The sequence below is a fragment of the Artemia franciscana genome, chromosome 8 (genome assembly GCF_032884065.1).
Source record: "Artemia franciscana chromosome 8, ASM3288406v1, whole genome shotgun sequence".
Lineage (NCBI taxonomy): Eukaryota > Metazoa > Arthropoda > Branchiopoda > Anostraca > Artemiidae > Artemia > Artemia franciscana.
Window position 1 is genome coordinate 15,808,527 of NC_088870.1, and position 16,932 is coordinate 15,825,458.

Sequence of the window (16,932 nt, forward strand, 5' to 3'; positions counted from 1 at the left end):
GTTTTCCAAGATTTCTGCCCCCCCCCCCCAACGACACTGGATCTGGTTGGGATTTAAAATAAGAGGTCTGAGTTACAAGCTCCTTCTAAATATCAAATTTCATTAAGACCTGATCACTTGTTCATAAGTTAAAAATACCTCATTTTTTCTAATTTTTTTGAATTAACTGTTCCCCCCTCCCTCCCAGATGGTCAAATTGGGGAAACAACTATTTGTAATTTAATCTGGCCTGGTCCCTGACATTCCTTCCAAATTTCATTGTCCTAGATTATCTGGAAGTGCCCAAACTAGCAAAACTAGGACCAACAGACTAACCAACAGAATTTGCTATTGCTATATCTCACTTGGTAAATACCAGGTGCCATAAAAAAGCAACAAAATCTATGCTTATTTTTGAGAATTTTGTAGACCATACTGTCAAATGAGTTTTATAAACCATGTTGATATGACCATGCTGATATTTCTATATGTCTTCTTCTTTTTTCCTTGTCATTTTTGTAGAAGGAAAGCAATCTGTAGCTTTTTGCTAAATTTAGCCTACCTGCTTCTTTCTGGCCGAAGAGTCATGCAACAGAGATCATAGTACAAGCATAGGAGCCTAGCCATACACAAGAAAACATGTTAGAAAAGCAATTCTTACTTCATAGTACAGAGAATAGTCCTAGTTAACACATTTTGCAGCAGGAGAACCATCACCTTTGCTTCTTTCCTTGTATTTCCAGTTTTTTATCATATTTCTAAATATTTGTGTCTATTCTGTAAGTCTTGAAAATCATTTATAAACAAATTCTCAAACACTATCTAACCTTACATAACCTAATTTATCACTATATGTATATTGATATGTTTTTGTGAAAAATAACTAGATGGCACTGATGGTGTTTAACTACATATATTTGAAAACAGAAAAATGCAATGGAACCTATGTTTATTATGTCCTGTGGTGGTGCAGTGGATTTGACCTTAGCTTGGTATTACGGGACCCAGAGATCAAATCATGCTGCAGGAATGCACTGCAGGGCCAACACAGGGACCTTAGTAGTCAAGAAGCGTTGTTAATTCTTAAATAACCTATGTTTATTGTCCTGTGGTGGCACAGTAGATTTGACCTTAGCTTGGTAGTATAGGACCCAGAGATTGAATCATGTTGCAGCAATGCAGGGCTGATGCAGGGACCTTAGTAGTCAAGAAGCATTGTTAATCTGATATAATACAGTAACTATGTTTATTTTTCAAAATTTTGTTAAAAAATTGGGTAAAATTCTAGTTAATTGACTTCTTGCTATCTTGGAAAGGGTTTAGGTGAGGAAAATGAAACTTTCAGGAATGAATCTACAGACTAAAGTATGTCCCAGGAAGATATTTTTCAAGTACCCACCTCCACGCCTTCTCCCTCTAGAGGGCCCTGAAATTTGCCTACATGACAGGTCTATACCCATTGAAATTTTGACAAAACAGCATTTTACCTGGATTTTCAGTTACTAGTTGCTTTTTCTCTGCCTTTAGTTCTGAAATTGTAATTCCTGTTATTTGAGTAGAATTTTGAGCCATATCAATGTTTTTTCTTTCAAAATTTAGGATATGTATTTGCATATCTTTAAAACCTTATAAAATGGAACTGAGCAAAGTTATGAATCTGAAAACAATTTTGTTGTACTTCAATTAAGCAGAAGATCTACTTTGCAAGATTTCACTTTTAAATAACACACATATTTTTAAAGGTTATCAAAAGTCAGGGCCCTCTAGAGGGAGAAGGAGTGGAGGTAGTTGCTTCAAAATACCTTCTGGGAGATAATTTAGCCTGTAGATTCATCCCTGAAAGTTTCATTTTCTTAACCTAACCCATTTCCGAGATATCAAGAAGTCAATTAACAAGAATTTTACCAAAAATTGTACAACAGTGAAAAAAGTTAAGATAAAAGTTCTCTTGCTACAAAATGTGTTAAATAGGATTACTCTGCATATTATGAAGTAACAATAGTAAAATTCTACTTAATTGACTTCTTGCTATCTCAGAAAGGGTTTAGGTTAGGAAAATGAAACATTCAGGGATGAATCTACAGACTAAAGTATGTCCCAGGTATGTATTTTGAAGCAACACCTCTACTCCTTCTCCCTCTAGAGGGCTCTGACCTTTAAAATATGTGTGTTATAAAAGTGAAACCTTGCAAAATAGATCTCCTGCTTAATTGAAGTACAACAAAATTGTTTTCAGCTTCATAACTTTGCTCAATTCCATTTTATGAGATTTTAAAGATATCCAAATACATTTCCTATATTTTGAAAAAAAAAACATTGATATGGCTCAAAATTCTACTCAAACAACAGGAATTGCATTTTCAGAACTAAAGGCAGAGAAAAAGCAACTAGTAACTGAAAATGAGGGTAAAATGTTGTTTTGTCAAAATTTCAATAGGTATAGACCTGTCATATAGGTAAATTTCAGGGTCCTCTTGAGGGAGAAGGAGTAGAGGTGGGTACTTTAAAATACTTCCTGGGACATACTTTAGTCTTTAGACACATCCCTAAAAGTTTCATTTTCCTAACCAAAACCCTTTCCAAAATAGCACGAAGTCAATTAGCTAGAATTTAACCATAGGCCTAAGAACTGTTTTCCTAACATGTTTCCTTATGTACAGCTGGGCTCCTAGGCTTATACCAGGATCAGCACCACCATTAGGGACTTAGGGACACTAAATGGCATGCTCTTTACCTTTTTTATTGGTAGGTCATAGCTAAATTTATCACATAGAAAATGCACCTTTTTATACAGACATCAGGAAAATGTTTGACATTTTAAAATAGGGGGTTGTTTTAAAATCAAGTCTATGCGGAATTGTATTGTTATAAACCAGTACCTCTGAAATAAACTACTGTTGGATAACTATTTTATGAACAAATGACATGTTTTAACCACTTTAAAGCCAGTTTCTAGGTATAGTCACTTTTTTGTGTGGTAATAAAAATTGACTACCTTTTATTTTCCTCAAAGAGATAATTATATTTGGAAAGAGGATAAAAAGGCACCAGATGATGCATTCACTTTCTTTCTTGCTAATCTATACGAAAAGGGAAAAATTCACCATTGAGGCTAGTGGTTTTACCTGTTGAAGGATTTCTCCATCCTTCTGTTTTCTCTTAGGATTTAGATGTGCCTTATTATGCTTTAAAAAATACTTCATGCAATCATCATTCTGCATCTCCATCCACTGAGCATTAATCTCCTTCAGAATGAAAAAACGAAAATAAGTTTATTTTTCTATATGATTAGCGATCGGAAACAGTGTTTATAAACGTACCATGATGGATCCACCGAAAACCCTAAAATTATATCATCGGGGAATGCAGACATGCTATGATGTCTTAAACAAAAATTTCAAAAGTAACGTGATTGATGACAATAAAAATTTGTCAGTGACTAAGTAAAGTAAATATGTTGTCTTCTGAGAATTAGATTACAACCATCTAAATAGACAGCCAATTAGCTAAGTCGGCCAATGAGCCGACTTGATTATAATCAGTCAATAAGACTAAAGCATCTAATAAAACTTAGTTTCAAAAAAGGAAAAGCTGTCCCTGTAATATTTCTAGACATGTATTCAGCTTTTGATAGAGTTGATGTAGGGCAACTAATCAGAAAGCTATCTGTAATGGGTTTACCAGACCTACTGGTGAATTGGATCCACCAATTCTTAATTGGCAGGGAGGTTCAAGTTTCTTTGAGTTGCTCCTACTCAGAGTTTAAGAGAAAATCTTACAACATTGGACTCCCTCAAGGATCTATTCTAAGTCCACTTCTCTTTTCGGTGTACTGTCATGATATAAGCCTGGAAAATGTCCTTGGAGTAGAGCTGTTTCTGTATGCTGACGATATTGCTGTTGCAGTTGTGTGGAGAGACCCTTTATGCTTACAGTCAGCCTCCAAAAAAGCTGTAGATACGCTATCAATTTGGGCAAATAATAATAATATGGTTTTCTCAACCCATAAGTCAGTTAGTGTGTCGTTCCACAAAATGCATAACCTGGCTGCTTTCAAACCACAGGTGAAATTGAATGGACAAGGGATTGTAGTTGCAGAACATGCACGCTTTCTAGGAGTTATATTTGACCATAAAATGACATGAAAACCCCATCTGGATGAGCTGATTGGCAGTCTCAAACAAAGACAAAATTTCATTAATGCTCTCTGCCTTGGAAGAAGAGGTGCCCCCATAGCCTTTGCCTCAACTATCGTCAAGTCAGTGGTGATATCCAAGATATACTATGGATCATTTATATATGGAATCAGCTAAAAAATGTCTCCTGAAGAAACTTGACACTACGCTTCATGCAATCTTAAGAAGGGCCCATGGTGGCCTAAAATCTACTCCTATTGCAGCTATGTATTGTGAAGCAGGGGTCCAGTCCCTTCACTCCAGAAGAAAATATCTCCTTGCAAGATGTTTAGCAAAGAAAATAAGACTCAGGAACCATATTATCTACAAAGAAATTATTAGCCACCACAACCTTGACATCCGCTTTTAACCAACAGAGATGTCTTCTTTCCAGAGATTCCTTTGCCTTCCGGGCATGGAAGAGTTCATGGAGAATGGCAGGCTGACTGTCAATTTGGATGATGATTTGTCTAGTGCCTCCAAAGAAATTAAGGAATTGATTATTCCTAAGATCACCATAAAAAAGGAGGGTCTCCCCCAAGCGCTCATGAAAATCATATTCCTGGAAAAGTTGGCAGAATATGAGGAATACATTCAAGTTTACACAGATGGCACAAAGACAGAAACAAAATGCAGTTTTGCAGTAGTTATATCCTCCCAGAGCCTGTCTCTTTCATATCGTTTACGCCCTAACCTGACAATTTTCTCTGCAGAGCTTATGGCAATTAAGTTTTCACTTCAAGCCATATCAAGCCAAAGAGAGAGCAAACATCAGAAGTATATTGTCTGCACTGAATCACTTTCAGCTCTGGATTACCTTTCACACCAGCATCACGAAGCAAGAAAAGTTGCCTTTGAGATTGAAAATTTGGTTTCTCAACTTGCGAAAAAGGGTATATCTGTTCTTTTCATATGGGTTCCAGCACACTGTGGTATAACATGAAACGAATTAGCTGATCAGGCTGCAAAACAAGTCTCCCAACTAGGCCTGATCACTCAAACCCCTATTACTGGTCCTGGACTTCTTTCTTCAATCAGCTCAAAAATTTTGGAAGAAGAAGAGGCCTGGCTCCATTCTTCCCATACTCAGCTCCTCGATCTATATGATTATAAGCAGCCTTCAAAAGAAATGTACCTCACTCCTCACATCCTTTCTACCTGCCTATTTCGTCTTAGACGTGGCAATGCAAAGACAAAATCCATACTATTCCAGTGGAAAATGGCTCCATCCCCCAACTGTGACACATGTGGAGTATATGAAGATATACGTCACATCATCTTTAACTGTAGAAAATATGAAAAAGAGAGAGAAGTACTAATAAATTGCTGTGAGAAGGCATTTAATGCATTCACAATGCGTTCTATTCTAGGACATCACAAGTCTCCTCCTTGGGCTAGAAAACTAAGCACAAACCTATTAGGTAGATTTGTTAAGACTACTGGTTTGGATCATTCCCTGTAAATTTTTTTTTTTTTGTATCATCTATTTAATAGGATTTTTAGAATTGCCCTATTTATCATTTTAGATAGATTTTATCGGCATTTGGTTGTATAATATTGGTTATAATGTGTAAAAATTGTATTACTTTTTATTATTTTGTTGTACATGTATTTTAATTGCTGTTTGACAATGCATAGTTGCAGTATTTTGATTCCTGTTTTTCAACGCAAGCAGTTGCTGCAGGCAAATAACACCCCTCCATTAGCCAGTCAAGTGATACTGTTCTGGTTCAGTAAATACTGACCGAAGTGACACCCAAGCCAGCTAGTGATTATAGAGGCACAGAACAACTGAGTGATAAGAACGCATATGACCTATTGGTCGAACGCGTCAAACCCCAAACAACAACAACAACAGCTAAGTCGAGTGTCGCTTGAAATTTAACTTCAAGCCTAGGAATTAAAAGAACTTATTGTGTTATTACACTGTCACTGGTCGCAAAATAGATAAGAAGCTAAATAGTCTACAATCTGTGTTATTAAAATCACATTTACTTAATGTTACCTTTGACGAAACTTCCCAAGTCTAAATTTTATTGTTTCCTGAGAGTCTGTCGCACAGATTTTTATGTTGGCTAACACTTTCAATTTGAGAGCGGAAAACCAAGTAAATATTTCATAGCCAAAAACAAGGTGTTTCTTATATTTTGTAAGATAATTTTCTTTTTATAGATTTTGTTTAATAAAATACCCACGTGGAAATAATTTTTTCAGCTTTGGGTATTAAATTTTCTTATATCCCCGTCTAAGGGCTTTTAAACTATCATTTGCTAGTCGTCTCTTTTGCGATTAGTCTAGCAAAGATTTGCAAATAGCTGTAAACTCATGTGATTGTTTTATCTAAACGGGTGATAAGATTTCTTTTGTACCTAAGCACTTTAATGTAAAATTGGCTATCCTACACTACTATCAGTAGTGGGAGATGTTCAACTTCATAAGAATTTTGCATAAAAACGTCAACTTTGATAGACGGGATGCTCTCTGAAAGCATGGAATTGGTTTTGGAATTTGCCATAGCTTAATAAAGAACAAAATTTAGTCCGCAGTAGCCGACAATTTCAAAACGCGTTTAAAAAAACGGTGAAGTGAGAGAATAGCCTTGTAAAGTTGATTTAGCAATGGTAATTATTATTTTGATTAACCATAATAATAAAAGTTTGGTGCAAAAAAAAATTATGAGAATTTTAAATAATAGCCAGAAGCCCTATGGAACTTATATTGGACCGAAATAAAAATGTACGACTGAGATCACAGTAGCAAAAAAAAAAACCGATTTAGGAGAATTATGGCTGCCCATTTTGAGCAACAATGAAAATCACTTTTTCGCAAGCAATAATGTGTTTTTTTTTTATATCTTTTTTTTATCGCTGCTATCGGGTCACAGAAACGTCACAGAGGAACTTTCAAGGGCTTAATTAGAAAGAATTTGCTGTATCTAGGGCCTTTTGTGAGCAACAAAAGATAGTATTAAAACTAAGTGCAATATTCGGCAAGATTACATTTTCATATACAAAATGATGTAGCACACTATTTTTTCGACAAGATATCATAACATGCGTGACCTTTGAAAAGTTGCTTCATAGAGATAAGAACCCAAAGTAGTTTTTTTCTCCCATCAGAAGAATAGAAATCAATGCTAAGGAGGAGCATCACCCAACTACGAAACCACAAGGACACCGAATGATTCGAGTCCAAGTGCTTTTTCTGAAGAAGAAGAAGATGTCATATTTGGTTGCCGCCGCTACCTGACTCCCTCTGGTTCGTTTCGGCTAAGAAATAACCAAAGATTTTTCCTGTATGTGATATTCATCTTGCTTAAAGACATGAAACAAATAATGGCGACACAGATCGTTACAAACGTAATTTAGGTCAAAGTTCATATTCGATTTTCCAGTTCTTAATCTGTTCTCACCTGGAACGAAAAATTTTATTTTATTGACCACTATTAACTTTTTGTGTCACTAAGAAAACACTAAAAGATACGGATGAAATTTTCCTTTTAGCTCCATTCGTGACGAAGAATAAATCGTCATAAATAGAAATAAATTGCCATCAAATTTTATGCTGCATTCTCTTTTTTTTTATTTAGTCACACTTTCACTTGTTTTGAAACAAAATTGCCTTTTAAACTTTCCTCTTTTTCTAGTTTCGAGCCTAGCCTGTCTACTTTTTGTTTTCCGATATTTTTTTATTTTTTCAGTTCGCTTTCATTTGAACTTTTTAATATATCGACTGAGAGGATATCAATCAATTTCATTTGCCCTAAAAGCTATTTTGCTGAATATCGATTCTGACTTTTGAATTTTATAAAGTGAGCGTTTTTAAATTATTGTACTTAAAGAGATCGGATAGTCATAGCAAAATAAGATTTGATGCAGTATTAATATATGTGTCTCTGAAACTTCAGGAACATAAAGAATAACAAAGTTATTGAGTGTTTCTGTAAGTTACTTGTTGTCTAAAACCTATGCCAAAGGATTTTTTCTCAGATCCTACAATCCAACATTTTGTTGTAACGAACTGTAAGTAAGGAGTAGCTTGGGTCTATAATAATCGAAACTTGAAAAAAGGAATTTTAATAGCAGTTAATGCATCGAGAGTATTGGATTTTTATGTTGATTTCAAATACAAAATTTCATTAAGTTTAATGGTGTTGATGATCTATAAAGATATTTTCTTGATTTTAGAAAAGGGGAGGAACCCTCCAAAAGGCCAATAAAACCGTCAAAATCAACCTATAAGATTCAGCATATCAGAAAACCTCAATGTAGAGGTTTCAAGCTCATATTTATAAAAATGGAGAATTTGGCCTTTCAAACAGTTCGTGGTAAGGAGCTGTAGTAAGGAGCGACCCAGCTCAGTAGTAACCGAAACTCTAAAAAACGGAATTTTGAGTCCAACAGTTACATCAAAAGAAGCGCATTTTAATGCTGATTTGAAATATATAAGTTTCATCAAGTTTAGTCTTACCAATAAAAAGTATCGAGCCTGAGAAAATTTGCCTTATTTTAGAAAATAGGGGGAAACACCCCTTAAAAGTCACAGAATCTTAACGAAAATCACACCATCAGATTCAGTGCATCAGAGCGTGAAACTTCTACAGTTGAAGTTTTGAGCTCTTATCTATAAAAATGTGGAATTTTGTATTTTTCGCCACAAGACAGATCACGGATCCGTGTTTATTAGTTTTTTTTCAGGGGTGATCGTATCAACCCAATGCTCCTAGAATGTCGCGAGAGGGCTCATTCTAACGAAAATTAAAGGTTCTAGTGCCCTTTTTAAGGGAACAAAAAATTGGACGGCACCTAGGCCCCCTCCCACGCTCATTTTTTCCCAAAGTCACCAGATCAAAATTCTTAAATAGCCATTTTATTCATCCGAGTCAAAAAACTTAAAAGCTATGTCATTGGGGACAACTTACTCGCCCACAGTCCCCGTGGGAGGGGCTGCAAGTTTCACCAGTGTTTACACATAGTAGCGGCTGTTAGGAAGTGTACAGACACTTTCAGGGTTGATGGGAGGGGGTTATGAGGGGGGAACTTTCCATTGAGGAATTTGTCAGGAGTCTTCAACTCAAAGTAAGGGACAGCATTAAAACTTAAAACGAACAGAAATTATTACACATATGAGGGGTTCACCTCCTCCTGATAACTCGCTCTTTACGCTACAGGAATTTTATTAATTTCAACTATTATTCTACGGCCATTGTGATTCAGGGATCATTCTTGAAGAATTGGGACAAAATTTAAGCTTTAGTGTAAACAGCGAGGTATTGACGAGGGGGCGAACTCCCTTATATTTGTAATAAAAACTTACGGATTTAGAAGTTTGTTACGTGAGTTAATTCGTAAGGTATGTATATTTTTTACTAATAAAAACACTCTTAAAATTAAAAGTCCCAGCTGCCTTTTTAAGTAACCAAAAATTGTAGGGTAGCTTGGCCTACTCCCCGCTCCTTTTTTCCCAAAATCGTCCGATCAAAACTATGAGAAAGCCATTTAGCCCCAAAAAAATTAATATGCAAATTTCATTTTGAATATTCATGTGCGGAGGGCCAAAATTAAAACATCCAGTAATTCAAAACGTTCAGAAATTAAATAAAAAAAAATTAAAATAAAAAGTTTTTCAAATGAAAGTAAGGAGCGACATTAAGACTTAAAACGAACAGAAATTACTCCATATATGAAAGGGGCTGTTCCCACCTCAACGTCCATGTCTCTACGCTAAAGTTTTTTGCTGTTTAAAAAAGTAGAGTTGAGAGAAAGAGTCAAACAAAGTCAGATACACCATAGACTGCATTTTTATGCCCAGATACTATCGTAACTATGATTGATCCTTCAGAAAAAAACATATTGATCCTTCAGAAAATATGAGATATCACAGTATATAAGCACATATTCAGAGTATATGGTGACCCCCCCACCCCCGCTTTAACAGGGATATTTTTGAATAGGGCATCATCTGCCCGGGTCCAGTGTTTACATACCAAGAAATTTAAGTACCAAAAACAAAGGAAAAATATAACTGTTGAATTCACAAGAATTGAAATACCAAAAACAAAGGACAAATATAACAGACGAATTCACCTCAAACTGGATAAGTGAATGCAACAGTTTTCTATGTTAAACCAGTCAAGGCTTTGGAATATGTATAAGTGAACTTTAGATCCATCATTTTGTGCTTGAATTAAGAAAAAAGGTTAAAGCTTGAGGGGAATGTTGGCTCCCTACTTTTGGTTTTAACCCAAATTTACTCGACAAACAATCTATGTTCGGAAGGATTTTAAGAGACAGGACAAATTCAAAACTTCACTCAAAGAGCATTCTGTCGTAATAAGCCTTTACGGTTTGCAGTTATTCAGATCTTCCCTGTTTAAAATTGAAGTGGTATTCTCACACAAAAAATTATGAGGCACCGAATATGTACAAACAAATTTTAACGAACAACAGAGTACAAAATATGAAGGAGAAAAACTTTAATGGTATTAATATGACAAAATCTCTGAACTCCCAACGCAACGAACAACGCAGTCAATAGAAAAAGGAGGCACATGGCCTTGCAAAATCATCGAAGGGATACGTAAGAACAAGGGTAGCAAACTTAGAGTGAACTCAATAATTCGTACTATTGGAATCTTAATGCAATGCATACTCCAAAACGGATTAATATAAGATTGGCAGCAGAAGATGAACCAAATTTCGCAACACAACTTTGCAAAGGTAATATTTAAACTCCAACCAAAGTTTTGATTAATAACGAGCAGGTAGCATCCTCTGGTCGCACACTACTGAAATTCTAAGCAGTAATTTTGCATGATTTCTTAATATTTAAATCCAGGTCAGATTTCCATGTTGAACTTCATGTGATAACTATAAAACTTCAAAGTGGAGTAGTCGCTTTTTCAGCGAATTACAAACCAAATATAATCTGGTTGCAATGTACAATAAGTTGAGCCCGAGATTGTGGAGATTTAGTAAAAAAATACAAGTTTTTTTCTACTGAAAGTAAGGAACAATACTAAAACGTAAAACGAAGAGAAATCATTGTGTATATGAGTGAGCTTCCCCCTCCTCAATATCCCTCTCTTCACGCTAAAGTGTCTTAATTTCTTTTTAAAAAGCTACAGATTCTAAATATATGGCCCCTGTGTTTCAGGGATCGTTCTTAAAAATGTCTGACAAAAGGTCGAACTTTAGCACATAGAGCTAAAGTTCAACAGAGACTGTTGACCATTTCAAGTGAAACCTGAAATGGATTCACCATGCTGAAAAACATGTAAAATTAACTTTTGATAAGCATAATTGGTAACAACTGTTAATTTTTTGGAATCTATGAGTCTCAAATAATTAACACTTGCGTGAAGGCTGGCAGCTTCACCATGCTAGGGTGCTGAAGGCTTGGAAACTACATCTGGCTTGGGGGTGCATTCTCCTGTGCTTGGGGATGCAGGTCTCAAAGGTTCTGCAAATTCCTTGCTATGGGGCTGGGATGACGAAGAAGGCCCGGCAACTCCATTTTGCATGGGGGCCCATTCTCGCCACTTTGCATAATCTTCAATTTTCTAGAAAGGGGAAGCTCTGAGTTTTCTTGAAACAAGGATTGAATTTTAGTTCTCAGAAATGCCGAAGCCTTAATTGGAGCAGGACAAATCGGAGCTGGTTCGTCCCCGGTGTTGCCCGATTTTTATTTAGCCGATTCCGTCTTTCGTAATGTTTATATTTTTAGAGCTGATTTTGGAGACACTTTTAACACACTTATTGATGCTAATATTCATTCGAATATTCATCGAAAAAATAATAATGGATAAATAAATTTAAAAAAATCTCAGTAAAGTAAATGTAACGTTCTATTTATGTTTTTTTTCCGGGTTTTAAGTGCTCTTTTCAAGGACCTTTTTTCAAGTATTAAGTACTAGTATTAGGTTGATACAGTGTTTCATTTAAGCGTTTTATGATGATTGCTGATCAAAGGTTATGTTATTCGTGTCTTTCGTTTATGTTATTATACTGTATTCATGGCTGTATATTCGGCTTTAAAATACACTTATCTATCTATCTATCGATTCATTCGAATCCGATTGACATAGTCCACTCCTATGTGTGCAGGATTTGGGCTCTTCTTGAAAAACAATTTTGGGAGGAAGGGTGGAGGGGTAGACGTGATAGCGGAAAAGAGTCCACCTTCTAATTTTTTTAATGAAAAGTCAGGGGAGGTCTATTCACATTACCTACAAACAGAAATGCAGACACTTCATCCGGATTTGCATAATAATGAGGGTGTTTTTTTTTAGGTTGAGCAGCATTTTGAACAAAGTAGATTGCTACAATGAAAATGTGAGCGATTCAAAAGCTTTATTTATAGAAAGTTTAGATGTAAATATAACTAAATTTGAAAAGGAATTTGTTCCAATAGGTGAGGGGAGGAAGGGTAATTTTGTAAAATATATTGCAGATTTGAGGATGTATGGAGGTGTACAGCATTTTCATCTCCATACGGGCCTACAGTACTTCAAGTATGCTGTCATTGTCGTAGGTCATAAATCCCTGAGAGATGATGCTAGCAAGACATTTTGGATGATTTGGCAGTTAACGGGGTAGGAAAGGGGACAGACTTTCCAACAGTAAATTTTAAGTGTTTAAAGGGCCAATATGCTGTAAAACTTAAGGGGATAGATATTTTTAGAGGGCCAATGTGCATTTAAAGATTGGTGTTACAGTGTTGCAGTGTGACAGAGAATTTGAAGAGTGACAACGTAAAGATAAAAGAGAGCTAATTTATTCTGTGAAGGCTCCGTCCACTGGAACAGTGAACACCGGATATAGCTTCTTTACGAGCCTGCTAGTGAACCGGATTCAATATTTACATTTGTTTCCTATTTCAAATATTAGTGAGGTTTTAAGTCAAGGGAAGAAGTAAAGTTCACATCATTGTTGTACAATGTGTCTATCAGCTATCCATACATAAGCTATCAACCCCCTATTGCACTTCCGAGCTGAAGGACCAAGAAACGGAGAGTAGCAGCGCCGGTACGGACTATAAAGTCTAATACCGTATTCTTTACCTTTATATATATAATAGCTGGTGGGGTGGCGCTTCGCGCCACCCCAACACCTAGTTGGTGGGGTGCTTCCCAACCCCCCAACCCCCCCACGCGCGTAAGTCGTTCCGCGCCATATTAGTTACGCGCCATTGTAGCTGTGTCCCTGTGTCCCACCTGTGAATAGAGATAGATATAAATATATATTTTTAACTACGTAAAACATGCGAATATACAACATTCTTCGCTGTCCCATTGTCTGTGCATATAAATAGCATTTATATTCCCTGTGTCCTGGTCGTCATTTGTGTCCTGGTGTCCCAGTTTGTAATTTCTCTTTGAGTGTCCCGGTCGTCATTTATATTCCCTGTGTCCCAGTGTCCCGGTCGTCATTTGTGTCCCGGTGTCCCGGTCTGTAATTTCTATTCAAACAATCCCTGTGTCTCAGTCGTCAATTACATATCCCGCCTGTGCCCCCGGCGTCCCCGTTGTAGTTGTGTCCCTGCGTCCCGGTCGTCATTTATATTCCCGATCGTGATTTGTGTCCGGGTGTCCCAGTCTGTAATTTTTCTTTGAGGTTCCCGGTCGTCATTTATATTCCCTCTGTGTCGGTCGTCATTTGTGTCCCGGTCTGTAATTTATCTTTGAGTGTCTTTTCTTTTTAGTTTCTTTTTAGTTTTTTACATTTTTTCAGTTTTTTTTCTTCTTTATTTTTCAGCGTCACTATGAAGTACATATCGCCGAACCTTTGTTTTTTAACTTAAATCTGGTAGGCATTGATGACCTTATCCAAGTCAAAATCCCAAACCCAATCATCATCGCTATCATTTTCAGTTTTGATATGTTTTGACTCTCGCTTTCCAGGTGGATTTTCATCTAACTGCGCGGTTTTGCGTTCTTTAGCCGCAAGCCTGTTTTCTTGCTGTTCTTGTGATTCCTCGGCACGCTTTCTTTTCTTACTTTCTCTATCAGCTGCAAGCCTGTTTTCTTGCTGTTCTTGTGATTCCTCGGCACGCTTTCTTTTCTTACTTTCTCTATCAGCAGCAAGTTTTTTGGCATAGACTCTTTGAGCAGCTTCCTCGGCTGTTGCCATTGTAGGTTCTTCAGTCATTTTACAATTAAACATTTTTCCGTGAACGTATGTCTTAAATACCATTAATGACGTCACCGTCATAACAAAAATGACGACAACTAACTTCATGACGTCAGTCGACACAGAAACATGACGTCACCTGACAGACAGACACACAGACAGACAACTTATTTATATATATATATAGATATATATATATATATATATATATATATATATATATATATATATATATATATATATATATATATATATTGCGGTACTATTCTGATAGAATCTACCGACCATTTTTTTTTTCTAAACAAGGCAAAGATTAGAAAAACAGTGTATTTCCTCTGATTAAAATATTTTTCATGTCAAATGCATCGAAGATTATCCATATTTTTTTCTCATTATTATTGTCATTATTATATTTTTATTTATTGCGAAAACCGTTTTTGCGTTTAGCACGTAGTACTACGAAGATACAAGTGGCGAAAGAAACACGTACACCACGTGGAGCGTGCCAAGCGTGGGACACATGTGGTGCTCTGAGGTATTCACCAGGTGGCGGAAAGTGGGCAACTCCTCCCAAAAGCTTAGCTTTGGCTGTGACCGCCACTCAAGTATGAAACAAGAATTTAACACGGACAATCACCAATCCCCATCCACACTGCCACTAGGATATTCCATTTCAGATTAAGAGACAACAAAACGAAAAAATGGGGAACATACTGAGAGCTGTTCCTAAAGGCAGGAGGGAAGGGGCAGTTGCCCTTGATGCCATTGCCCAGGCTGGGGGGTGGCTGGGGAGTTGCTCACTTTTATCCAATTTTTCACCTTAATTTGGCTGTTTTTCTTATTCTTGAGTCAAGAGGGGGGCTGTAATTAATTTTGCCTCAGGCACCACCAACCCTAGGAACGGCTCTGAAAATATTGCTCCTTAGGTTGACTAAAAGATAAGTTGATTGAATATTTCTCGTATATGTCATTGGAACAAATAATTCTTGACTTGTTTTATTAATAGTGTAATATTTAAATGTAACATATTTCAAGCTGTCCTAAATTAATCAATTTCAGTTTCATTATTTCGAACCTGGCCTGGACAAGATCAATTTTCTACATATTCTTCAACTACACAAACGAGAAATTTGGCACAGGTGTCTGGGCAAGTATAGTGGATAAACTAGTTTCTGGAGATCATATCGATTCCCATAAAAAAAAACAGCCTTCTTTTTCATTGGTCCGAAAAGAGGAGAGTCAGGAGGGTGCGTCAATGTTTTTTATTTTTATTCTCTATCCAACGGACAGATAAACAGGAATCAAACTTTAAAACGTCTGTATTTTGAGGCAAATAGTGTTTTCAACATGGCAACTATTCGGATTAATTATGCTAATAAAATATGCACTAGACTCCTGACTCATCTTAAACGGTAAGTTTTTTTTTTTTTTTTTTTTTTTTTTAGAAAAGTAATTATGGCGCGATTGGGAAGATCGTTAGCTATAAATGCGAGTATCATGCATATTTCAAAAAATGAAATAAAAGAATCATTTTTTCTAAAATTTACATGAAGAGGGGCATTTAAATATAATCTAGAAGGGAAATTAGCTTAATATAGGTGAAACCCACAAGATGTACAATAAGGTTAATTTTTATTAACCTTATTGTAGAATTTTAGAATTTAACCTTATTAGAATTTTGTTGTAGAATAGAGTAGAATTTATCATGAATGGAGTCAGCTACGCGAATGTCTAAATCTTTGAGCATGCGCATTTAAATTCCTATAGCAGAAAATGGGTTTATTTGGCTATATTTTATCCACATGTGCTTGACGATTTCTCACTGTGGGGTTTAGCTGAGTGCCATGCGTGATAGACTCGTAATATTTTGTCCTTTGGGGTGGGGTTCGAGTCTTAGAGTTCCTGATTATTTGGTTTGGAACAAAGGTCAGTGGTGTGACTCAGCAGGATTAGCCAGACTCGACCCAGCTCCAAATGGGATTTCTGAAATCCAAGGTAAACATGAAGGAAGTGTGAAAGCACTGGACGGCTGCACAGCCCCCCCCCCCACTTGCACTTCCTGACTAAAGGACCAATAAACAAAGATCAGTACCACTGGCAGGGACTCTAAAGTCCAGTTCCTTATTCTTTACCCTTTTTGCCTTTTACTGTGGACTGGCAACTTTGCAAAATACTGTGAAAGAATATAAACAATCCAGAACAAAGCAGGTACACTTAATTGTTAATTTCAGATTTCTTTTTTTTAATAACTACCAAATTAGTGTTTTTGTCTCTAAGTATTCTAATGATATGCTACCTTCTTCATTTGCAAATTTTTTGTCTATAAATAGGATTTTATATGGATTTTACGTTTGACCAGCGAAGGATGACAATGTTGCCCAAAGAACTTTACTTTTTGACCATCAGGGGGGAAACGGAAAGTGTGTCCGAATGGGACGGCAAGAGGTCATAAGAAAGGATTTAAATGAAATAATGAAGAGTGAGGCTTTGAATAGACTGATGTGGAGAAGCGTGCCTACCTGCGTGGGCCTCAGATAACCTGTTGCTCCAGTCAGGTGCTAAAAGTAGTAGCAGCGATTTTCGCTGTTATATCATTAGGGGGTCATGCGAATATTGTGCAGCAAACCCAAAATGCAAGTCGAGAACCT

At 36.4% G+C, this 16,932-nt stretch overlaps 2 protein-coding genes across 2 annotated transcripts in view; one reads left to right on the forward strand and one right to left on the reverse strand.

Annotated features, from left to right (window-relative positions):
* Positions 1–16,932, reverse strand: part of LOC136030047 (glycerol-3-phosphate acyltransferase 1, mitochondrial-like) — a 112,226-nt gene that overhangs the window by 86,623 nt on the left and 8,671 nt on the right. The window lies entirely within an intron of this gene.
* Positions 15,511–16,932, forward strand: part of LOC136030049 (uncharacterized) — a 97,157-nt gene continuing 95,735 nt past the window's right edge. The window contains exon 1 of the mRNA XM_065708670.1: positions 15,511–15,696. Within this exon, the coding sequence (XP_065564742.1) occupies positions 15,632–15,696 (65 nt within the window). The 5' untranslated portion in view covers positions 15,511–15,631. The remainder of the gene's footprint in view (positions 15,697–16,932) is intronic.